The sequence below is a fragment of the Acartia tonsa genome, chromosome 11 (genome assembly GCF_053477335.1).
Source record: "Acartia tonsa isolate MP-2025a chromosome 11, ASM5347733v1, whole genome shotgun sequence".
NCBI classification, from domain to species: domain Eukaryota; kingdom Metazoa; phylum Arthropoda; class Copepoda; order Calanoida; family Acartiidae; genus Acartia; species Acartia tonsa.
Window position 1 is genome coordinate 19,301,304 of NC_137270.1, and position 26,443 is coordinate 19,327,746.

General features: G+C 32.6%; 2 protein-coding genes across 2 annotated transcripts; both read left to right on the forward strand.

The window, feature by feature from the left end:
* The first annotated feature begins 2,401 nt into the window (after positions 1-2,401).
* LOC145332358 (aldehyde dehydrogenase family 3 member A2-like) lies at positions 2,402-20,488 on the forward strand. Its single transcript, XM_080177359.1, has 18 exons — positions 2,402-2,457; positions 3,000-3,051; positions 7,586-7,652; positions 8,713-8,768; positions 9,420-9,483; positions 9,647-9,717; positions 10,234-10,315; positions 10,719-10,766; positions 11,116-11,213; positions 11,652-11,703; positions 11,974-12,096; positions 14,180-14,283; positions 14,805-14,940; positions 16,083-16,173; positions 16,498-16,597; positions 18,132-18,222; positions 18,810-18,919; positions 20,054-20,488. The coding sequence occupies exons 1-18, from the start codon at positions 2,409-2,411 to the stop codon at positions 20,145-20,147; spliced, it is 1,488 nt and encodes a 495-aa protein (XP_080033485.1). The 5' UTR covers positions 2,402-2,408; the 3' UTR covers positions 20,148-20,488.
* Positions 3,541-6,209, forward strand: LOC145332284 (uncharacterized). The gene is made up of 2 exons (XM_080177240.1): positions 3,541-4,468; positions 5,068-6,209. The coding sequence occupies exons 1-2, from the start codon at positions 4,062-4,064 to the stop codon at positions 5,612-5,614; spliced, it is 954 nt and encodes a 317-aa protein (XP_080033366.1). The 5' UTR covers positions 3,541-4,061; the 3' UTR covers positions 5,615-6,209.
* Positions 20,489-26,443: the final 5,955 nt, after the last annotated feature.

The following is a 26,443-nucleotide window of genomic DNA, read 5'->3' on the forward strand; positions in this document are numbered from 1 at the left end:
TCTGCTGGATTAGAACCGGTTCTCACTCAGCCATACTGATAAATTACAGACAATTCCACGAATATTTTTTAAAAATTTAAAAATTAGTACCAGTTTGTTTAGCCGTAGTCTTCGGGCCCTTGGGGCTTACAAAACTGGTTTTCATCTTAAAACTTTTCATTTTAATATCCACGGAAAGCTGTCTGTAATACGATTCGATAAATAACTAATCTTCTGCATTTAAAACTTGGTGTGTCATCACATCCGCCAAATTATTTTATTTTATTACTAAAGCACAAGCTGCACATTTGATTTTTGATAATAAGGAAAATTTACGGGTTTTTAGATGCTCCACTTATACAGGGAAAAGGGAATGTGATTCTGACAAACAATTATAAAGGAAAATTTTCCCACAACCCGCTTCCCATTTTCCTCCCCTTTTTACCCACCCCTCTTCAGTTACATCAAAAACAAGACATACCCCCACCTTACTTCCAAAGGTTTCGTGATTTTTTGTAGAATTGATTGTTAGAATAGCTAAAACTACACTTATAGAGTCTGCCTAATCGTTAGAGGTTTCATTATCTTGAAAATCATATATTAAATTGCATCATTTAAAAACAATGTTGTCTAAAAACTTTGAAATGAACTTACGGACTTTTTATTTATGAGTATAAAACCGCTGAACTATCTAAATTGTACTGTTACATGAATCATCATGCCATGTTTTGAATAATCAAAAGTGCAAATTTAAAATGCAAAAACATTAAGAACTGTCCATTACGAAAGGACATACGGTCGGACAGACATTAATTAAAGAGAAGCTTTTCTTAAGAAATAACTATATAAAAAAATATATATTATATATAAATAAGAATTGCATAGAAATAATTTTTAAAAGCGAAGCTTTTCTATAATTAGGGTCGGTCCGTCCGTCCGTCCGTCCGTCCGTACGTCCGTCCGAGGTAGATAGCTTTTATTCGTTAATTTAGGCATGTTAGAATTGTCCTATCGATTTCAAACGTTGCATGATGATTCCTGTAGTAGTTGGGTACGATTTAGAAAGCGTAGCAACTCTATAATCATTACCAGAATGTCCGTACGTCCATTTTAAACATGTTGATTTTTCTACTTTTTTAACAACAAATTTTCAAGTGTTCTAATTCTCCGTTTGATCTGATTTTTGGTATATTGATTCCTGGGACAACAAAGAACAATATTATAAGCGAAGCATCTCTATAATCAAGTCCAAAAATGTAAGTATGTCCATAAACATTATCCTGCTTCAAGCAGTTTTTCAACTAATTTATTTACAATTTTGCTTCGACTCTTAAACTTTAAAATTCTGATTATTCAGTTCAGATACTATACAAGTGTTAATGTCCGTTTGTCCTACCGTTTCAGTGCTTCGCTTTTATGGATGTTGTCATCCTTGTTCATTAACAAATAACTATAGATAACAAAATTGAAAAAACAAATATAAAGATAAGAAGAAAATACTTTTAATTAGTGATTAGTTTCTCTCCAACAAGGCAGATTAAGTTATTTAAAGTTTAATTAATGTTTCATATAATTAGCAGCAATCCTAATAAAACTAAATTGTCCGTGTGTCTGTTTGTACCTAGCTGCTGATATGGTTCTCCTTTACTAGATAGCTTCTCACAGGTCCAGGGAAAGTTTATAAGTCCCCAAATTTGTTAAAACAATGAATAAGGAAACGTTATTATAAAGCCTTTTGGACTAGTCTAATGTTATCATTTCAGGTTCTACAGGTTATACAGTATGTTTTTTTATGAGAACTTTTTTGAAAGCAATTTTACCCCACTTATAGTTATCAGAATTTAATGATTAATGGATTATTTTATTCGTTTTTTAATGCAATTTATAAAACAACAACAAAATATAACAGTTTTGGTTTAAAAAGCACAGTAAAATGTAAAATTCAAAACTTAGGTGTCAACATCTAAAAATGGTTTTAGCGCATTTTTCTTATGTTCAAATCTTCTACCTTTTGCAAGAATGGCTGCAAAACGCTTCAAATTTGAGATATATAGCTAAAAATTGATACAGATACTAATGGGGAAATGTACTAGAATAAATCAACGTTTGAAGGCCATATCTTAACCAGGGAGGGAGTACTGGCCCCCTAAAGTTGACCACTTAAAATCCCATTTTTTTCTTGCAAAGTATAGAAGATTTGAGCATAAGAAAAATGCGCTGAAACCCTTTTTAGATGTTGTCACCTAAGTTTTGAATTTTAGATTTTTCTGTGCTTTTTAATTAAAAAACTTAAATATTTTTTTTAAGTTCTATTAATTGCATTAAAAAACAAAGAAAATAAGCCATTAATCAATAAATTCTGATAACTATAAGTGGGGTAAAATTGCTTTCAAAAAAGTTCTCATAAAAAACACACTTTAGGAATAAAAATGGATTATACTGATTTGGTTAGCGGACTAAAAAATTCCTTCAAAAAAGGTAAAAAAATATATTACATGTTCTTCTTTGTTGCAAAGCTACTCTCTATCATAAATAATATTCCTAATTTTAGTTTTATCAGTGTAAATCTTCCCATAAATTAAAGTAACATGATCTCTGTGTTTCTGTCTGTACCGAAGTATCTCGCAAACTGCTGAACCGATACGGTTTTCCTTTACAGTGTAATAGGTCCTAGGTTAATTTATAGCTTTTTCGATAAAGGGCAACACCATTCACCAAAAAATACCAATTAAATATGTTTTTGCTTTTTTTTTAACTAAATAAATAATGGGGGTCAAATTGAACCTCCCACTACTTCTAGTGCTGATAGAGGCCTCTAGGGGCGTAGCCGATTGTAACAAAAAAATTTACATCAATAGATTAACCAGAGTTTAGTAAGTTTTTTGGGCATAAAAAAAAGATTTATATGTATCCATGGTAGATGAGGATTTCAAAGCTTGTGGGGGGGGGATACCTTTCTACCCCAACCCTTGGACGTCTATGCCTGTATCTTTTAATTAAATTGTTTAAAACTATCCAAGGGACAACAAAACCTTTGGCATGGAGAATTGGTCAGCTTAAAGCTATGGACAGGTAGATAGATAGATATATAGTTAGTTTATAGATTAGATAGTTAGATAGGTAGATAAAGATAATATTAGATGGATGGATAGCCTATTAGCTAGTGTGATTAATCAATAGATAGACAGAAAGTGTATTTCATTAGATAGAAAAAAATTCAATGGGGGTTGGAGAAATTTTGACATTGAGATTTATGAATTGTCCAAATCCCTCTTCTTTCATAAAGCGAGGCTGTCTACATTTATGGCGTGTCCGTCCGTATCGGGTAACACTGAGTGTTGATAAAGACATGTTAAAAATGTCCCATTGATTTTCACCATTGCATGCATGGTGATTCATGTAACAATTACGTACAGTATTAAAGGCGTAGCCACCAAAAAGACAGAATTGCAATTTCAAACATTTTATTTTTATGCTGTAAATAACAACAAAAAAAGAATAGATTTGATAATCTTTACATTTCTATGAACGGAAAGCTAAAAAGAAGAGCAATTTCTTGAATTTAAATTCTATAGAGCTAGAGAAATAATTTTCATTATATTGATTTTCAATTAAAAACCTCTAATTTATATTACAAAGAAACATTGTTGTTTAGATACTTAAAATAAATAACATACATGTTTAAGAAAACTTTTAACAAATTTAAACATTCATAACAAAGCTCTAATATAAAACAGTAGGACAAACGAACATTAACACATGTACAGCGTCAGAACTTAAGAAACAATTATAACATGCCCAATTGATATAAAGAGCGATCCGTTTAAAATAAGAATCTTCAAATCTTCAATGGTCTAGAGTCAATTATTTTAGACATGGATGTTAGAATAACAAAAAAAAATATATCTATATCGCTCTTAATTTTAACGAAATTAGTTCATCAGAATCAAATCAATAATCGCTTTTTAAATGCACAAAATATAATTAGTTGGTTAAGAAACAGGGAACTATTGATTTAGAAAATAAATATACATAGATAATTGCTACAATATTTTTCAAATAGTGAATTCAGTAACGAAAATATGGATAAAAAATATATCTGTGCTTTGAGTTTTGTAGTATTCCTAGCTGCTATCAACTTACCAATGATTCCTGGGACAATACGTATAGTCAGCTACTCACTGTTATCAGTGCCTAGCCTGGGCACTTCTGGCATGTTGTTCCATTATTATGACAGTGTTCCTGATACTCAGAGTTCATTGATGACTACAGCTGCCAAGTCAATAATTGCCTGGCATATGTTACATACAGCTTCAACATATTCCTATGTGGCTGTGTCACATGTATTGGCAGATGAAATGACGACTTTCTGGGAGATGGATAGCCAGCTCATGTGCACATTGACTCCATGGTTGAATGGTCCTTATTTATATACTGCTATATTTGAATTCCAACTAATGAGAGCTCTGTTTGAAATGTATCCATACAGGTAGGGTTGGGCCGGATATCCGGCAATTTAATCACTGTTAACACAAACAGTCACCATCATTATTTCTTAAATTCGTATTACTTTATAGCAATAAGTAAGCAACACTTTATTATTATTACTAGCGGCTACGCCCCTAGAGGCCTCTATTGCCACTTTAAATGTTTTTTTTTTAAATAATACGATACCTTGCAATGTTACGTAGGAGTCTCTATCAAGATTCTACGATTCTGTGCAATGTTACGTAGGAGTCTCTATTCGAGAGAAGAAAATTTTTTTTGATTTATTGTGATTTCTCTTGGGAGGGTGGTGGTACCCTCCCCCAAAATAGTTATAAACCTTCCATGGACCTATGGGAATCTACCAGATCGGTTCAGCGCTTAGCGAGATCCTTTAGTACAAACACACAGACACACAAACACACAGACAGACAAACAGACATCCTGTTACTTTAGTATAAGGATAGATTGATGGACTTACAGATGTATAGATGAACACACAAACGTACTGTTGGAAATTCTGATATCCGGTATTAAAAATCACCCGGATATCCGGTATCCGTTAACTGTCCAAATATGTATCCGGCCCAACCCTACTTACAGGTTCTTGACTCTTGATCATCTGACATATCCTCTGGTGGTAACAATACCTGTGTTGACAGCTGTTGGTCAAATAATAATCTGGAATTATTTTGGAACTCTTTGTGAACAACAGATAGCCAACCTGTATCTATTCAAAGCAGATCTAGATGTTGAATTAAGCTCAGAAACAGAAAGTCTACCAATACAGTTAAAAATGATGGCACTATTATTCATGCTTGGTTTAGAAGTTTTTATGAGGATAAGGAAAGCCAAAAGAAATATATTTAGAAATGAAGTTGCTCCACTTAACATGCCAAATACCCCAGCTCCACAGGTAGTTCAAATAATCAAATCCAACAACATAAAGGTCCTAGCTGCTTTCTTTCTCATCATTCACAGTTCTTACCTCTTGTTTGGTTCAACTCTTGTGCTGGTCTACTTCCAGTCCATCCTGACTGATTTTCTGCTATTGGAGTTTCCATTCTATTGGGTGCTGTCCAGTGAAGATATTAAGACTTTTATCAAGCTTAGATTTAACCAACTCAAACTAAGACTTGGACATTTTTAGTAATGTTCTTAATGTGTGCATCAACTGTTATTGAACAGTATACAATTTACCATTGCATTGGTCAATTACAATGAATATCGGCCTATCATTGGTCATTTGTATTGTATGTCATCATTTTTTTATTGGACACTGCACTGTTTTAAAATCATTTTGTAATTTTCTTATTGAATTGAAGTTAATTAAATGGAAGTTGGTTTTAGTTTTGTTGTAATCATGGTTTTTAAAACAAAGCTTTTCTATATTTAACGTCGTGCCATATGTCCACCCATGACTGATAGCTGAGATCCAGGAAAAGGGGAATGTGATTCTGACAAACAATTCTAAGTGAAAATTATCCCACAACCCCTTTCATTTTTGCTCCCTGTCACGGTAGTTATCTGAGCTACCGCATGTTTAATTTATGACGTTATCTGCACATTACAAATTATAGAAATGCTTTGCCAGGTGATTCTTTTTGCAGAAGTCAAGAGCTTTAATAATCCATAAAAAACAATTCAACATCATTTTTAAAAAATAATAACAAAATTAGTTACAGTTTAATACATTTTTAATTCAATAAAATAAATAAAAAAATACTTCTGAACCACTTTGAATAAGAAAATCAAAATTATATTCCTTAACACTTTGATGTTGCTTGCTTATAACTTAAAAAGAAAAATCTTTAGTGTGGCTTTTGTATAGCTTAACTCAAATAATACAAAAAAATCTACTGATTTTAAAAAATGTGTTTTTTTGTGCTTTTCATTATTTTGTTTTAAAAAATTAATATATACATAAAATAAAATAAACAAAATCTATACTCTTTGTCTCATGCCATGCTTGGACACACAATTCATACATATGTAGGGAGGGTTGAAAATGATAAAGTTAACATACCTGCATTAAGAAATCATAAAGCCCCCACACCACAACCAAAAGCATTCACTCAAAACAATAAACATTCTGTCTCAACAATGATTAACCCTGCATTTTCATACCAAACAAAGACACACGGAAGGTTTCGAATGCCGCCTGTTTGCACATTCTCTCACCTCCTGTAGAATCATTCTAGCAGACAGATTTGGACAAACTCATCAGTTACATAAAAAAAAAAACAGTTTTATGCCAACTCTATGCCAACATAAAATTTAATTTTCGGCAATTTTAAATGGAATTAATTGGCTGAATAGCAACCCCTGGCTGAAATCATTAATTTAGTAGGCATTTTAGAACAGCATACTACTATCTTAAATTCTAGTATGTTAATTCATAAGAAAATTTTGCACAATGTCTTAATTGAAGCTTCTCTATAACTAAGCTATAATTTGCTGTTGCCATTCCAGTTTTGCTTATATATTTTAGCATTTAATCTGTAAACGTCAAATATTAGAAAGTAGAACGATGTCTGTCTGTTTGTAGTAAGGGATCTCGCTAACCGCTGAACCGATCGGGTTCTCCTTTACAGGGTAGCTGCTCATAGGTCCTGGGAAGGTTTATAAATATTTTCTTGGGGGATGGGACACCCCCAACCCCCCCTTCAAAAAAAATGAAAAATACCCCCAATTTTTTTTTTCTTTTTAAAACTAAAATTGAAATAGTGGGGTCGACTAACCCCTCCCCCCAAAAAATTAATTTTTCTTTTAAATCTAAAATACGAAAAATTAGTTTGATCAAACCTCTTGGGGCAAAGCACCTAGAGGCTAGGGGCGAAGCCGCTAGTATATTTATATTGTAAATAAATCAATTGGTGTGGCTTCGAAACCGATGAAAACCAGTTCTCAGCCACACCAAAAAACCATGTAGTATAGTATTAAAGACAATTTTACACGAATATTTAAATACAAATCATAAAATTAATATCATTTTTGTTAGCTCTGTCCTTCGGCCCCTCGAGGCTAACAAAACTTAAATTCTTAATCTTAATCATGTTTTATTTCAATATCTAAAAAATCTGTCTAAAATACAATGCAATAAATTACTATTATAATTTAGAATGTTAGCTGAGAATGAAGATAGAATTATTGATGCCTTGAAATCTGACTTGAACAAACCAGCTCAGGTCTTTTATTTAGCTTTCTAATCTATACCTAATTGTGACAAGAATCATAATGCAAATGTTTTAAATCAATTTTAACACGACAATAACTATCTATAAAGAAGCTTAAAGTATGTATTACGTATTAATGTTAAAAAATAATAATGAGGAACGTGTCCTAACTTTTGTGATTTTATTATAACCCATTTGTGACGAACTCCAAAAGTTTAAAGTTTTGATTCAATGGGGTTCAACAAATTCAATAATTACTCAACAGAATTCAAAAAATAAGGTGTCAAATAAAAGATCATATTATTTTTGTTCATAATGTCAATTTTCTTCTTTTTTGTTGCGTTTTAGTACCTTAAAACCAACCATTTTTTAAAAATCAGATTACTTCAAAAATAAGAGCTCTACAACAAAAAACCGATTGCATATCTAAATTCTAGGGATCATTTTACATCTTCTACTTACTAAAAGCACCGACTAGCTATTTTTTTTTTAATCACAAAAGTTAGGACACGTTGTTTGAATAAACCATTTAACCATTAAAAACGATCATTGAACGGTGGAGGTGACATCTACATTACATCTACTATGTACTTAAACGGGGGAAGGGGGTGAGAGGTGGTGATATTACCTCCAGAAATTTAAAAATCTATCAAAAATTGCCGCTTCGTTCTTTGATTACATGACCTTAGTTTTAAACAAATTAGGTAAATTTAAACATTTCAAGCACCCTGATTGAGGACTTTACTTATTCATGATAAATTATGGGGGGGGGGGAGAGACATTTACTCTCCATGAAAGAAAGAAACATTAAAGTGGCCTTCTGATTTACTGATAGTTTGAAAAAAAGTATAAAAACAAAACATTTTTATGAAAACAGTAAAAGTGTCTAACTATGACGTCAGAAAAAATAAGAAGCCAGTATTCACTGTGGTAAAATATACAGCGGCCTCTCATTGGTTAATTGTTAATTTTTTCTGACGTCATAGTTCAACACTTTTACTCTTTTCCATTTTTATTTCTATTAGTTTTAAGGACATGTTTTAATATGATTTTAATGTTATATGAATTTAAGGATACCATTATGGCTGAAATTGAATTCATCAGAAATGACATTATATCTCTCCTGAGGTAAATTAATTAGTCTTGATAATACATTCAAGTTGAACTTAAAGGCTTCTATTATATCGACACATCGTTGAAATGATATATTTAATTGCATGAGGTCAACGTTACAAATACCCAGTGCTATTTAATACACTAGTCCCCAAGTTTTATAACCGTTTTCTAACTCAATAACAACTTTAGACTCTTTTAATGAATTTGAGTTTATTAAGTTGAGTGTACAAACGTTTTTAACCACTAATTGTAATCTACAGAAGGGGCAATTTTGTGTATCATTATTGGGGATGTACATCAATTTATCAGCTATTGTCTTATCCCTTTAGATCCCTGCAGCAAATGCAACTCTATCAACGGAATGCCATTAATGTGTTAGTTCTAGTTTAAACATTTGTTAACTAAGGGCTCAGCGTATATCAACAACGAAATTAATTCACAAAAAATCACGAAACCTATACGTAATTTTCCGCTGACGTTGGCGGTCAACGCTTATTAAAATTAACGACCTTTACATCTGCTCCCCAAATATTATTTTAGATTTATTTCGCTTGTTGGTAATACATTATTCCTGCTAAAGTTTACTGTTCTTTTTAAATTTTATTTTTTATTAAACATTGCATTGTATAAAAAAAAGTTTTTTCAATTCTTAATTCAATTTAGAAATATAAAGAAATGGAGTGCTAGTCAGCCTGTTACCAAAAGTCTTGTCACACTTCTGGATAAGGTATCAGCAAAAGTAACAGGAATTCTGTATGTATGTATGTCCCCTAAGATCTCTTGAGCGACTGGACCTTTATTTTAAACATCACAAGACAAAATAATTTGTAATATACTTTCAACGCTAGTTACTGCTTTGCTACTTAAAAGTAAAATTGTCCTTGTTTTAGCCCTACATCCACCCTGAACCCTTTGGAGTTGTGCTGGTCATTGGAGCATGGAATTTTCCTCTACAACTTAGGTATGGAAAATATTAAAAAAGTAGGCTGTATTTCGTGTATATTTTCTTGGTTTTAGGTTTATCTTCACATATTTATTCAATTTCATTTTCATTTTGAAAAATCCTAGGCTAGGGGTCCAATTTTTTAACAAAGTTTTCTTACTTCTTGCTTATTATTTAGTCTCTTTAAAGGATTCAAAATGCAAAGACATATATTTTTTAACTCTTATTTTATATATCTTAATTAGAACTGATGATCTATTTAGTAGTAAAACAATTGTCTTCCACTAATAAAATGTTAAAAATGTTTATATATATAAATATTGTATAAAGTATTATTTTTAGGGGGGGGGGGGAGGCATTTTAAGATTTAATTAACTAATGAACCGATTTAAATATTGGTTACAGGGAAGTTTCATTATAGTCTCGTCTATCCCCTCACTACCCTCAGAATATAGAACCCCTATATGAAAGGTTCTCAACTGGTACTATAACTTAATGTTTTGTTTTTTACTGTATGTTATTTTTCTAAACTAGTCTTGCCCCACTTGCCCCAGCCATTGCAGCTGGAAATTGTGGTGTCATCAAGCCAAGTGAAATATCTCCTGCAACTGCAGAGGTACAATATAGAAATATAGATAGTAGACAGATAGATAGAATAATAGTTGTATAGTAGCCATATAGGTAGACTGTAGATAGATAATAGACAGATAGGTAGACTAATAGATAGATAGTTAGAGAGACAGATAGACTAATAGATAGATAGTAGACAGATAAGTAGACTAATAGATAGATAGTAGACAGATAAGTAGACTAATAGATAGATAGTAAGAAAGACAGATAGACTAAGAGATAGATAGTAGACAGATAGATAGAATAATAGATAGATAGTAGACAGATAGGTAGACTAATAGATAGATAGTAGACAGATAGGTAGACTAATAGATAGATAGTAGACAGATAGGTAGTTAGAAAGACAGATAGACTAATAGGTAGATATTATTATTGAAATTTAATTTCAGCTTTTGGGAGAGCTGGTACCCAAGTACATGGACAATGAATGCATAAAGGTTTGCTTTTTTTAACCTAGACTAATACATAAAACAAGGATGAAAACATCCTTAAGTAGGAAAGCAACAGATGAGAAAACATTTTGTAATTTTAAAAATCATATGGATGTCTAAACGTTTTCCTGAAACGCGGGTGCTGAGCTCTTATTATTGTATATTCAAGGTTGTAGAAGGGGGTGTAACCGAAACAACAGAACTTTTAAAACATGTCAGCAACCTTTAATCTTTAGAGAATTTTACGTTTTGTAACTTTAAAATCATATGGATGTCTAAACCTGTTCCTAATTTAAAACTGAAACGCGCCGGTGCCGAGGCCTGCATTGATTCAATGATTATTATATGATTCAAGGTTGTAGAAGGGGGTGTACCCGAAACAACAGAACTTTTGAAACAACCATTTGACTACATCTTCTATACTGGCAGCACCGTTGTTGGAAAGATTATTGCGTAAGTATATTTTTACAAGCATGACAACATCCATAAAGCAAATCTCTGAAATTTATTGCATAAATGTGTAAATACTGGATACAGTTTGAGAACATTACATTTTTAGAACTTGATTAAAAGATGCTTATAACATTGTACCTTGTTGTAATAAAAATCAGTATTTTAAAAACTAGAGGAATAGGAAAATTATATCATACAAAAATTTGCTGTCAAAAAAGTAAGAATCAGTATATGAAGTGGGGTAATTGGAATGCAAATCATACTGGTCCCCAAAGTTTTATAGATACATTATCTCGAGTTTACGAATAGCTTTAAAATTTGAATTAAATCATGATTACTGATTAGTTGGTCAATATTTTGTACTTCATAATTTGGGATGGGTAGAATTGTATCTTATATTGTCTTATTCCTTAAAATGCCAGAATATTTCAAATTTAGGTCTGCAGCTAGTAAGAATCTTACTCCCTGTACTTTGGAACTTGGAGGGAAGGTAGCATTTAATCCTATTATAATTCTTTTATCTGTATCAAAAGATCTCGCTAACTGCCGAAGATATATATAAGTCTCATTTACAGTGAAGCTACTTATAGGCCCACAGAAAGTTTTTTACTATTTTTTAGGAGGGTACCTTAATCCTCCAAAGACAAATAGCACATAGAAAAATTAAAACCAGTTAAAAACTGGATTTAATCATATAATTGTACATTTTTATATCTGCGGAAAGCTGTTTATAATAAGATGCGATAAATTACTATTTCAGTCTCCTGCTGTAATTGATGATTCCTGCAGAAACCTGGAAACCGCCGCCAAACGGCTGCTCTGGGGTAAAACTATGAACGCTGGACAAATTTGTGTTGCCCCGGATTATGTGCTTTGCACCAAGGTGATTCTTGTCAGCTTATACCAACAACAAAATTAATTTGAAAAAAATCACGAAACCAATACGTATTTTTCAATTTACGAACTTTACATCTGCCCCCCAAATATTAGTTTAGATTTATTTCGCTTGTTTGTTATACCTTTTTCTTGGATTCTTGTTATTCTTTAACAAAATAAGATTTTTTTATTTCTTCTTATGTTTATGTATTGCTTAAGATTAGTAAACCGCCCTACAGACCACTAATCCAGGGATATAATGGGATGAGATAAGACATTGGTCGATAAATTGATGTACATTCACAAGGATAATACACAGAATTACCCCTAATGTAGATTACAATTAGTGGTTGACACTCAACTTATTATACCAACAAATCATAATTCAATAAAAGTCTCTAATGTTCCGAGATTTATTTGTTGCCTGAATTTACGTTGTTTTCAATTATTTTCTACAAAGGGTTCAGCTCTCCTTGATGTGGTGGCAAATGAACTAGGTCTTCATTTTAAGTAATTGGGTTATTGTCAGTTTTATGAGATCAATAGATGATTTTCAAAATATTTAGTTAGATTACTCCCCTTGAACGTATAGAACCACTCATTTTACCCCCATGCAAAGTAAAAAGCGTGGGTGTCCTTGTGTTAACTTTAGTCTACAATTTAGTTTTTGTTCTTTTGCAAGCACCCGTCTGTATTTGCATTTTTGAAAAATTCAGCTGGTCTCAAAGGCCCAACCCAAAGTCGGTAGAAGGCCTTTGAAAAGGGGTGATTGTTACATATACTAATATACTATTTATCGCTCTATATATACAGGGTGGGGCAAATAAGACCGGACAAACTATATTTTTTAATCAAATGAACATAAAATCGTCAATTTTAAAGATTTTATTAAATTATTTAATAAAATCGCTGCCAGCCCCAATCACCGACTCTACCCGCCCCCTGAACCGCCCGCAGTCCATGATCACCGTGTCCCTGTCCAAGCTGGCGAAGTTGTCCTTAATAATGGACATGAGGGAGGTCTGTGTGGTATGGGCATGTCTATTGTTGCATGCTTCAAAGTAGCCCCAGGCCCAATAGTACATTAGATAAAGAAAGGGGCTGCTGGGAGGCCACATCTCCTTCGGGAGTGAGTAACTGCAGGATCTAAATTTACCCATCTTGTAAGCTAACCTTCGACACGGCGGCTCTCATTTGGGTTAAAATTAAGCTATAAAAACGTTCCATACCTTTTTGGAAATGGCATGAAGATTAGGTAAGGGTTTAAGCGCAACCCATAGTCTAAAACGAGTTCCATATGGGTCCCTGAAGTCAAGAACCGAGAAATATTCAAGATTTTAGACGTTTTTGACATGTCAAAATCTGCCACGTTTCACTTTGCCGGAGTACTACGGCCAAGTCAGCTGGGATAGAGAGCTCTAGTCTTTTCTAGTGTCTTACTTATGTATCTAAGAGTAACTCCAGCAAGTTTTATAAGTCTATCTCATCTATAGATAGACTGAGATCAGATTTAGTAGGCCATAGTCAAGAATCCAGGGTATTGTACGGGCGCACTCAGAATCCGCCTTGTTGAACATATGCGCGTCCAGCTCGGAGTACATGTCCTTCATCAACCAACGATTTTTATGGGCAAAAAGGTTATTACCTAAGCTTTTTATAGTGGGGTCAAACGTCCTGATTGGTTAAGTAGTTTTGGAGCTATGGTCGTTTGAAAAATGTCCGGTCTTATTTGCCCCACCCTGTATATTACATTAATTTTTCAAGAACTCTTACTCTTTGACTCCTTTTATCCAACTAACTGATGGGATATCCTTATCAATTTGTTTTATATTTTTTGAAATGTTTGCTACTTATGGATTTTGTGAAGGGATTAAATAACTGTATGCACCTAACCCCGTGGACCCTTTGCTGACTTTCAGATGGGTCTTTGAATATATATCCAAATCCAATAGTGTCATAAATGTTAACACAGCCAATTCGCTACAAAAGAACAGAAGGCAATTTTCTAGCAGACGAAAAGGTTACAGGTAGTTGTCTAGGTTATATGTACATTTACATTTATTGTTGTCATCCTTGTTTGTTTTGTCTAGGAGACAGAGGCAAAGCTGATCCCAGTTATCAAGAAGTTGTTGAATGATTGGTTTACTGGCAATGTTGAGGAGTCTGCTTGCTATTGCAGGATTGTTACTACAAGGTAATCAATTACAAATTATATGGGTGTGTGTCTGTTACTTAAGATCTCTTAAACGGCAGGACCGGTCGTTATGAAAATTATATGCGTGTGTGATGTTCTTAAGATCTTGTGAACATCAATACCGGTCGTTCCAAAAGTTTTTTTTTATGAAAGTTTAGTATTTGTCCAGGACAGGGTTTGTGCTCTTTAAATTAAGGGATCTAAAGGGAATAGATAATGGCCCATCATCTCAATGATGATACACAAAATTACCTCTTCTATAGATTGCAATTAGTGGTTTAAATATATGGAGAAGGTATAAAACTTTAGGGACTAGTGCAATAAACATCCCAATGTCCCCTACCTCCCTGGTTTAAATGAGAGGGATCTATTTAATCTCAAAACGATTGAAGTGATTGGATAACCTTTTTGTTTTTTAACATTATGAGATATTTTTAAGAATAGCATTTCATTTGAAGCATACAATTTTATATCAATAAGTGTACAAAGTATAGATAAACAATTATTTATTATAACATTAGACATGCAGAGAGACTGAACGGTATGCTGCAGTCCACCGCGGGTAATATTGTTATTGGTGGCAAGATTGATGTTGACAACAAGTTTCTGGAGCCAACTGTCATTACTGGAGTTACTCTACAGGATTCTACCATGCAGGTCACTTTTAGCAGGGATCTAAAGGGATAAGACAATGGCCATTAAATTGAAGTACATCACCAATGCTGATACATAAAAGTACAGCTTCTGTAAATTACAATTTGTAGTTGAAACCTAATAAAAATTCAATAAATTCGCTATTGTTATAAGCCGACAAATAAGAAAACGCTATTATAAAACTTTAGGGACTAGTATAATAAATAGCTAAATGTCCCCTCCCTCCCTCCCTGAGTAAATGAGTGTTTTTGTCTATCTGTCCTTCTGTCATTATTATTACCAAATGAATCACTTTTATTAATTTATTTTACCCATCACTTACCATTCCTGTCCCTTATTTCCCCCTCCCTTCCCATCCATGTCCCTTATTTTACCCATCACTTCCCATCCCTGTCCCTTATTTTAGCTATCACTTCCCATTCCTGTCCCTTATTTTACCCATCACTTCCCATCCCTGTCCCATATTTTACCTATCACTTCCCATCCCTGTCCCTTATTTTACCCATCACTTCCCATCCCTGTCCCTTATTTTACCCATCACTTCCCATCCCTGTCCCTTATTTTACCCATCACTTCCCATCCCTGTCCCTTATTTTACCCATCACTTCCTATCCATGTCCCTTATTTTACCCATTATTTCCCATCCCTGTCCCTTATTTCCCATTACTTCCTATCCCTGTCCCTTATTTCCCATTACTTCCTATCCCTGTCCCTTATTTCCCATTACTTCCCATCCCTGTCCCTTATTTCCCCCTCCCTTCCACTTTACTGCAACCTATAGATGGATTGAAACTCTCAGCTGGCTTACACAATGATACCCCAAATTTACCCCATCCCATCTCCTCTCCTCCTATGACTGAACGAACTGACCTATTAATGATGTCCATGTTAGCAACCTAAATGTATTCCCTGGCAAAATATCCACGTATATTCTATAAGATTATTACTTATTCTTATAGTGAACTACATGACGCATTTTATTAATGTTTCAGAATATAAAATTTCAAATAATTTTCTTTCTTTATTTATGTCACGTTTTCCTCTATAATAAATAAATTATCGCTTTAGTAAGTCTGAAAAATAACATATTGAAAACATTTGGATATATTTTGATCATATAATGTTCAAATTATTTTCATATTTAGGAAGAAATTTTCGGTCCCATTTTGCCGATTATCAACATCAAGGATATTGATGAAGCTATCGACTTGATCAACAGCAGAGATAAACCTCTTGGTAAGATAGCATTCTTTCCACAAATAACTGTGGTCACAGCTGGTGTATTATTTACACCGGATACTATTATAATGTCATTACGCTGCTTATGTATGTTATATAGTTTGAAATTGCATTCTGCAATTGGTAGCTTTTTCATGGGAAGCTAATGTTAAGAAGAAAATATAGAACACAAAAAATTAATTGACTTTCTTTGCCACAAATATTTACAAGCTACTAAAAAATCGTAATGTAGTAATTATTTCAATCTAGCTTGATAATTTAAAGCTATATTTGTTGATATAAAAACAGTAACAAAGTTTCACAGGATATTTCCCAATTTAGCCATGTATGTGTTTTCTGAGAACCAGAAGTCAATTAGGAAGCTGAGGGACAACACGTCCAGTGGAGGTTTTACTGTCAATGAAACTATTCTTCAACTAAGGTAATCATAAAATAACAAGGATGACAACATCCATGAAAGCGAAGCTCTAAAATCAGAAGGATGTACAAACGAACAATCTATAATACAAAGTAGCTTAATGTCTGTCCGTTTGTCCGTCCGTCCGACTGAAGCTTAAGATCTTGGTAACCACTGAACCAATCGGATTCTACTCTTCAGGGAATATACCTACTGGTCCTGTGAAGGTTTTAGGCTATTTCCTTGGGGGGTAGAACACCCTTAATCCCTCAAAAAACAAAAAAATCCCCCCCCCCATTTTTTTGCTGAAGATTTCCTTGGTTGGGAGTAAGATTCCAGTCAACTGCTCTTATTAGGTCAAACTGTTTTTAAATATACGTTTAACTATACTATGCGTTTGGTCAACATTAAGAACAGTTAGACTTAATAAGTACTTTTGACTGGAAGCTTGCTCACAATTTTACGCAATATTGTGAAAGCTACTATTAACTTTGTAATTCTAAACTTTCATTTTATGATTATAGATATGAGTCCCTCATAACATTATACATTTATCTGATTTTAAAAAAAGATTACGACTTTCAACTATGAAACTAATATGGCTGGCAAAATATCAACATAACTATCTCGCCCTTTTTTCGAGGAAGCTTTAGTTCTTCAAGTCCAAAGTTAAATTTCTCCCAAGATCCTTACTCCAGATGAAGTAAAGACGACCAATCATGCGCATATAGCGGCATTCTTTATTCTCTTTCCTGAGATGGGTTCTTAAAAGATGCCGCGTTTTTTCGACAATTTTTTAGACATTGATTGATTGAATGAAGACGATGAGATTTTAACACAGAGTATACAACATAAGAATTCAAAATAATACAACTTAAATCCATTTTGCGCTGCATATTTATTAATGCATCTTTTTAGAGCTGTGTTAGACATTATACAAATGGCTAAAATAATAATTTAAAATTTTGAATTCTCAAGTTGAATACTCTGTTAAAATCATACGGGGCATTGATCTTCGAGATGGAATCAGGTTTTTAACAGAGTATACAAATTTAGAATTCAAAATTTCAAAATTATTATTTTCGCCATTTGTATAATGTCTAATACAGATCTAAAAGGATGCATTAATAAATATGCAGCGAAAATGGATTTAAGTTGTATTAGACATTATACAAATGGCTAAAATAATAATTTTAAAATTTTGGATTCTTATGTTGTATACTCTGTGTATCGTCTTCGTTCAATCAAGCAATGTCTAAAAAATTGTCGAAAAAACGCGGCATCTTTTAAGAACCCATCTCTGTTGACATAATGATTATAATGTATGTTTATTATATAACTAACCGATGTTTTGTTATTTTGATACCTTTCTACTTATTCAATAGAGAGTGTATACAAATCCCTGCTTGATTCGATGGTCTCAACTCTAAGAATGTTTGTACTGTAACAGATCTCACACAGACAATAAGTCACACCACGGCCATACCTATCTGGTCGTGTTAATAACTAATATTCTTGTTACTTTATGTTGGCCTTGCCTTCATTATATATTTTGTAGCGTTGAAGAGCTGCCGTTTGGAGGAGTTGGCTCAAGCGGAATGGGGGCCTATCATGGTAAACATGGATTTGATACATTCACCCATTACAAGGTAAATCTTTTTTCCAGTATGGCCTTGAAACCGATTAATATCTGGTGGATTAGAACCGGTTATCAGCCATTCTGAAATTTTATGTATAACATCAAATTACAGAAATTAGCCATGAATATTAAAATAAAAATCATAAAATTTTGTAGTAGTTTTGTTAGCCCAGGCAATAGTTTTAACCTTTCAACTCAATACTAGACTCTAGGTCCTTCACCTCATATCTGTGGTACTATACAGTATACATAGCAGACAACCAACCCTTTGGTTTACCATCTATGTCCTAACTATAGGGAAGGTAATGAGTTGCGCCTGGTTTTTGGGCCATGCAATTCCCCTTACTAAAAATTTTTCTAATTACGCCTTTTACATGACATGGTTTAGAGTTTCACTCTTCCAACAATAGCCATGTAATACATTTTGGATGAGTTATCTATTGCAATGTTTAAAATTTATAAAACATTTTCAACATATCTAAATTATTGAAAAGAACTATCCGTTACAGATGGACGGATATACCTTAATTATAGAAAAGCTTATCTTTTAAAAATTCATTGTAAGTAATTGTAAGTATATTAAGCTTTTTATTTAAGCCCGTACTTGAAAAGAACCTGGGCTGGTTGGGAGAGAAGCTAGCTGAATTTAGATATCCCCCCTACAATCCCAGGAACATCAACTTCATCAAAGCCCTCATCAAAAACAGGTAGATTCAAAGAGGCGTTGCTACAAAAGACCTATTTACAAAATACATAATTAAAAAAAACTTAAAAACAAAAGTCCTAAATGACCGAATACCTAATCCGACAAAAGACCTAAATAACATAAGACCTAACCCGACATAAAACCTAATCCAACAAAAAATAGTTAAGTTATAAAAATTTATATCAAACAATTTTAACCTAAACTAACTTAACTTTTGTCAGTTAGACCTCATGTCATCTAGGTCTTTTGTAGCAATGCCGTACCTATTGCCCAATCCCTTTTGGGGGTCCCTAACACAACAGGGCTACCCAATATCCAATATAACATAATCTGACCTGACATAATAAAAACATATAATAAACAAGGATGACAACATCCCTAAAAGCGAAGCATTGAAACGGTAAGCCAAACGGACATTATCACTTGTATTTTGTCAGAACTGAATAAGTAGAATATAAATGTATATGAGTCGAAGCAAAATTATAAGTAAATTTGTTGAAAAACTGCTTGATACAGGTTAATGTTTATGGACATACTTACATTTTTAGGACTTGATAATTGAGTTGCTCCGCTTATGCTATTGTACTTTGTTGTCCCAGGAATCAGTATACAAAAAATTTGATCAATTGGATAATTAGATCACATAAAAATGTGTTGTTAAAAAAGTAAAAAAAAATCAACATGTTTAAAATGGACGTACGGACATTCTGGTAATGATTATAGAGTTGCTACGCTTTCTAAATCGTACCTAACTACTACAGGAATCACCATGCAAAGTTTGAAATCGATAGGACAATTCTAACATGCCTAAATTAATACAAAAAGATATCCGTTACAGACGTACGGCCGGACGGACCGACTCTAATTATAGAAAAGCTTCGCTTTTAACAAACAAACATACAAAAACTATCCATGAACCTTTTCATATCAAATTACATCTCAAAGTAAATAAGAAAATATCAGATGCTTTTCTGTGAAGGAGAACCATATTGGTAAAGCGGTTAGCGGGATCTTAAGCTACACACACACACAAACATTTTGTTACTTATAATGATAACATTTTAGTTGCACTATATGAACAAATAATATATATTTTTTTTCAATCAACATTTTTTGGATTTGATCTTTTTTTCAGAGAGATGCCAAGTTTTGCCTTCCTGAACTATCTGCTGTCCCTGGCGGTTGGAACTGGCCTGGGGATCCTTTACACTAAATATGCAACTGTTTAAATCTGTCAATCAATCACGAAGTACGTCCAATGGAGAGAGTAGACATGTAACAATCCACATAAAAAAAAATTTCTATTCCTGTAAAGCAGTTAACATATACTAACTAAATGAAAATATTACCTTAAAAATAGAAGAAGAAAACACATAAGAGTCCTTAAATTAAGTCAAAAGACACCCCTCTCAAAATTAAATCATTCAAATTCACTCCTCTAAAAATCTTCTTTGTAAGATTAATGTTTTTAAACAGTATATTTTTATTATCATTTAACTTTTAATGCTAAAGATTATATCAAAATCCTATGATAATTATTTTCTATAAATATATAATATATAACTTTTTGCATTCATCTATTTCTTTCAAACATGTTTTAGATTGATTAGTAGCGAATTAGCTACTCTTTAATTAACTTTGTATTTTCGTTTGTCAGTCAGTCCTTTAGTCCGTAACGCTTTAGGGAAAACGTTATCAAAGAAATTATTTTTGTATGAAGATTTGTTATACCAAAGAGCATCTAGTATGTAATTAACTCTGACCGTCATACTGCAAAATATGATTATTAAAAATATAGACGTATATAAGAAAGGTTTCGTGATTTTTCTCTTCCAATTAATTTTTTCAACTCATACTCTTTTAATATCCACTTTCGCGATCCAATCCATAATCTTGGTTTGTTCTTTGCTACTTATATATTGTATCATGCTTGTTTATTATTTCTTTACCCAGCGCAGTACATTAATGATAATCGTTGTTATTTTTCAGGGCTCGCCAGCCGCGTTAAGACTCATTGAAATCTTAATATTATGACATTGAAAATCAGCTGGATGTCTAAATAGACTATCCATCTTTTCAGAATTATATTTTTGCACACATTTGGGTTTAAATTTGAGGCTTAAACGTGGCTGAGATGCGGCTGTCGAGCCCTGATTTTTTTCCTATTCATAATTTCCCCGCACTAAATGGGGGAATATTTTGCTATTTTTAGTAAAATTTTTTACATAAATTATTTTTTGTGTAAGTACTTAGTATATGCTTTGTTGTATCGGCTTACATATTGCGTAAATTGGTTTCCAGTAAGGCTTCGAAACTGACTAATAACCGCTGGATTAGAACAGCCACACAGAAAAATTAAATATAGCATCGTATTCCATGCAATTTTCATAGATTACTAAAATGAATCATAATATTAATACCAGATCTGTTATCCCGGAACTTCGGCCCCTTTGGTATAACAAAACTTGTTTTAATCTAACATTTTTTCATTATAATATCCACGGAAAGCTGTCTATTATACAATGCAATAAATAACTATTAATTCTTCTTATTTTAAACAAGGATGGCAAACATAAAATGCAAAAATAATAAATCTTGAACTTGGGGGAGGAATGGATTTATTATTACTTGGATCTTACGCCAGATTAGCAGGTACCATAATAAAGGGAAACTTGTAGCTGGCTAATATAACGATCCCTCCATCCACCCCATTTATCTATTCCCTTCCCTCCTACTAGATGAACGAACTGACTAAAAATGATGCCAATGTTAGCAACCTAAATTGACAAAAAAAAATTCCTGTCATAATATCATAATATCAACGTATATTGTACATCTATTATAATAGTATATCTACAATTTTTTGACAGGTAAGAAAGATTTAAAAGTAGATTCGTTACTTAAAATGCAAAAAATAAATAATAAACCTTGAATTTGGGGGATGATATATTTAGAATTATTAGCAAACTTGAAAAACTTTTAACACAGTTCTGAAACCATGCATGCAACAATTCATTTAGGAATTAAGAGTTAATTTAAGGTCATGGTTAATTAATTGTTGAGCAGCATAGTAATAAATAAAAACGGTATCTTAATCAGTTGTTGTAACCTAATAATCTTTGTTATTGGGGACTTATGAGAAAAGTTTAAGCTCCTGCCCCCACCCCCTCTAAGTTCATGTTATCTAAGTATTTGAAAAAGCTAGATGGCTATAAATAAGTATATGAGTCCCTTTTAAATAAAGCTATAGGTCTCTAAAATGTATTTGGTTACCTTTTTGGGGTTGGATGGGGGGTATCGTTATTTTAGCCCGCTTCGAATTACACTTCGAACATGAAAATCTGTTGCTAGAAACAAGTAATGATAAATCCATTGTCCTATGTAGTCCTTAAATAAACTGCATAGCTAATTATGCTATTTATAAGCTTTCAGGAAATTAAATGTTATATAAGCAATACTTTCAGAATGTAAAGTGAAACGTATTTTGGGGCTTACAAATTATGAATTAAAGTTTGGGTATAAAAGACTGGTCTAATATTAGACTGTAAATATGTTTACAAAATGCAACAAATTTAATTTTAAATATTAAAGCACGGGATAATTTTAATTAGCGAGGTTCTGTAAATTAACACCCATTGGACAATTCTTTTTTGATTTTTACAATTTACTGCAAAACCTGAATGTAAACTATATCAATGTGCGGCTGTTTATGAGCTAATATATTCTTCTACTTTAATTTTTCTCTAGAATGATCCAGTTGGACTAAGTGCTTTAAAGTAAACTATCGACTGCGCCCCTAGGACCTAAGGGTGTTGTAAAAAAAAAATTAAAAAACATTTGAAGACTTAAATCTTAAAAATAGCCTCAAACCTTTCAGGGACCTATGTAATGCTTCGGTTCAGTGGTTATCAAAATCTTAGATACAGACAAAAATCGTACTACTTTAGTATTAAAAAAATTTAATTTTTTTAAATTTATTTTTTTTTTGGGGGGGGGGTATTTTTATTTTTGGGGGGAGTTGGGGGTGTCCCAACCCCCAAGAAAATAGATATAAACCTTCCCGGGACCTATGAGAAGCTACCCTGTTAAGTAGAACCTGATCGGTTCAGCGGTTAGCGAGATCCTTCGGTACAAACAGACACACAAACACACAGACAAACAGACATTCTGTTACTTTAGTATAAAGGACTAGCGACTACGCCCCTAGAGACCTCTAGAGGCCCTTGGTTTATTCTAAAATAGAATTTATATTAAAATGTGTTTTTTTAATTATGTACTAAATAAGAAAATATTTCAAAGAATGGACACCTTTAATGATTATTAAATGCATTTACCCAATCCGGAAATTATTTAAAAACTTGATTACAGAAGTACAAAAGGACTTTCATTAATAAATTGTTAAAATCAGAATTTTAATGATAGTCAATCAAATATTGTTTACTTTTTGACTTTTAAAAATCTTGAATTTACAGAAATATGATGTTGTATCTTCTTTGATCTGTTTGTTTGTCTGTCTGTTTAAAAACTTTTACAATAGAAGAATCAAACAAAATTTCAATAAGAATATAGCTTGAAATCTATAGAATATAAAATATATGGTCGTACTAACTTTTTTACAATGACTATAGAGTTGGCACGCTCCATGCTTTTTTATATATGTTAGTAAACTATTACAGAAAACATCAAACAAATAAATTGGAAACTAATAGAATGATTGAAATATGCTCAATAATTATTTTGTTTCCAGAAAGGTTTACATTATTCCTGATGAAAAAATACAATTTGCAAAAAGCAAGTGTGCGTTCATTTAATTTGATCATAATATCCTTTTTCATTCAAATTAGTTTAAAAACCTGAAACAATTTATTTGTAAAAGTTTTGGACTCTGAATAATGTACCCTTATTCTTTTTTAATCAAAGAATATTTATTTATCGCATCATCTTATAGACAGCTTTCTGCGGAGCATGTAATTCATAATTTTTTATTTTGATAATTGTGGAAAATTGTCTGTAATACGATGCTATAAGTGATTTTTTTGTACGGCTGAGAATCGGTTCTGGTACTGGAAATAATGTTATAATTTTGTAGTTTTGACATTAAGAAAGTGTTTAATATAAATTTAAAAAGTACCAAAATTTATTAACTAGCTTCAAGCCCAAAACTATATTTAAGTTCTCAAAACTTTAATACAAAGTAGTATATTATCTGTCCGAGTCCCCTTCCTGGTAAAGCTTAAGATCTCGCTAACCGCTCAACTATTGGAACCTGCTTACAAGGTGTTTTATGCTATTTTTCATGAAGATTTTTAAAACTCTATTCCTCTTCCCACTTTTTTTTGAAAATAGGTAGGCGAAAGACAGCCCTATTAGCAAAAGTAGTCAAAGCCTTCCCCCCCCCCCCACCCCCAAGAAAAATTAAACCAAAACAAAACTTCCCTAAGTATTATCTTCTGTCCTTATTCAAGATATTGACAAACATAGAATATAAAGCTAGGTTCGGGAGGTGGTATACTGGTATTAATTAGGAAACTGAATAATTCTATAAAGGGAAATTATTAACCCACAGCTTGGTGGCTGAACAAGAAAACTTTTATTCCGCGCCTTTTCCGGCATTACGGTGTTCTAACACTTTAACATATTTATTTTTTTATGATCATTCCTATAACAGTTAGGTACGATTTAGGAAGCGTAGCCATTATACAATCCTTACCAAGAAATACATACGTCCATTTTTAACATGCTGATTTTTTAAAACTTTTTGGCAACAACTTTTTGTATGATATAATTTATTAATTATCCTATTCATCTGATTTTTGGAATAATGATTTTCTTGGACAACAAAGTACAATATTATAAAGATACATATCGATTATTAAATCATAAAATTGAAAGTATGTCCTTTAGTGTATTTACGCAATTTTGCAACTATTAATTAGTATATAAATTGATGTTCTGTTTATTAAGGTCTCTGACGCTCTTCAAACGTTTTTATATGTTTGTCCTTCATCCTGATTTTAGAGCTTCGCTTTTATGGATATTGTCTTCCTCATTCTGTAATGTTAACAAAAAGGGGATCATGGAAAGAAATTTCCAAGTAGCTTTTGATATGTTAGGTAGATTGATATGATTGCCCCGCAGGGATAGAGCTCCCCACAGGGGCTAGAAACATGAGAAAAGCTTCTGTGAAAATACGACGGAACCCGCTACTTCGTTTTCTTTCAAAGCTAGATGCTATTTCAAAAAAGGCAGGTCTGCTGAAAATGTGTAGTAGTTTTGTAAAAACTGCCGTAGATACAATTTGTTAAGTTGTGGAGTTGGTATAATGAGTTAGTTGCTTGCAAACTTTCATTTTCACCATACAATTTATTTAGTTTTTCTACTTGTTTCTATCTTCTTTGTAGACATGTTAAAGTTGTCTTAAAGATTTAAAACTTTTTTGGTATTTTCTGAAACAGCATTACAACTCAAAAGTTCACTATAATCAATTATTTATTATCCTATAAAACATATAAAGTAGTCTGAAGATAAAGATCTTATAACTACTGAACTGGTTAATTCCTCCAGTCTCGGTAAGCTTGACATAGTTCTTTTTTGGCTATTTTAGATTTTTTTAATGTTTTAGCCTATTTTTCCATCCTTTCCTAACCCCTCGAGTACAAAGCCTCTAGATGCTAAGACGCATCCGCTAGTAAAATAATAAAACATTCTAATATTTAAGTCATTTTGAATCCACATACATAATACTAAGTTTTCGTTCATGCTTCTAAATAATGGTGAATAGTAAATGCATTGTTAAACCCGCGACCGTGGCTCAACACGTAGCGCATCCGTTCGTCGTTGGGAAGGTGATAGGTTCGAATCTCGGTCCAACACCGCGTTAAAAATGGTTCCTACTGCTGCTATGTCACATGCGCGACATAAATAGTTAGAGTGGGGGGAATGCCTTGTCCCTAAACAGGCGCAACTCGTTACCATGCACAGTTGGGACTTCTCAGACAAAGGTCGTGCATCACAGAGAGTTGGTTGTCTGTTGGATGTTACCTAACCTAATATCCCTGGTGTTTGGACATAGAAGGGTACGTATAAGTCACCCTTAGTCCTCCTGTATTGCTGGACCAGGACCTAGACAGTACATCAAGTCGATAAGGTCCTTGACTGTAATCCCGCCCGTACGAGGTAAAAAAAAATGCATTGTTACTTAAAAATTGTTAATGTTTTTGTGATTGACCATCTGATTTTTTTGGCTTTTATTTAAAGTATGTTGTTTTAATTTAAAAAATGGTAGTTTGAGTTTCTAAAAGTTCTGTAATAAGCTTTTTTCTTCACAAATATTCAACATATAAAGTTTTATAACTTTTACTAAAAAGCCTTTAAATATTTTATTATTAATATAAAAAATGCTAATAAATTAAAATCTCACTTTCTCCTCAAAATTTAAAAAAAAATTTTTTAATTTGAACCTTCTGAACCTATTTCAGCTATATTAAAGCTTTTTTACTGCATAAGAACAATTATGTATTATTTT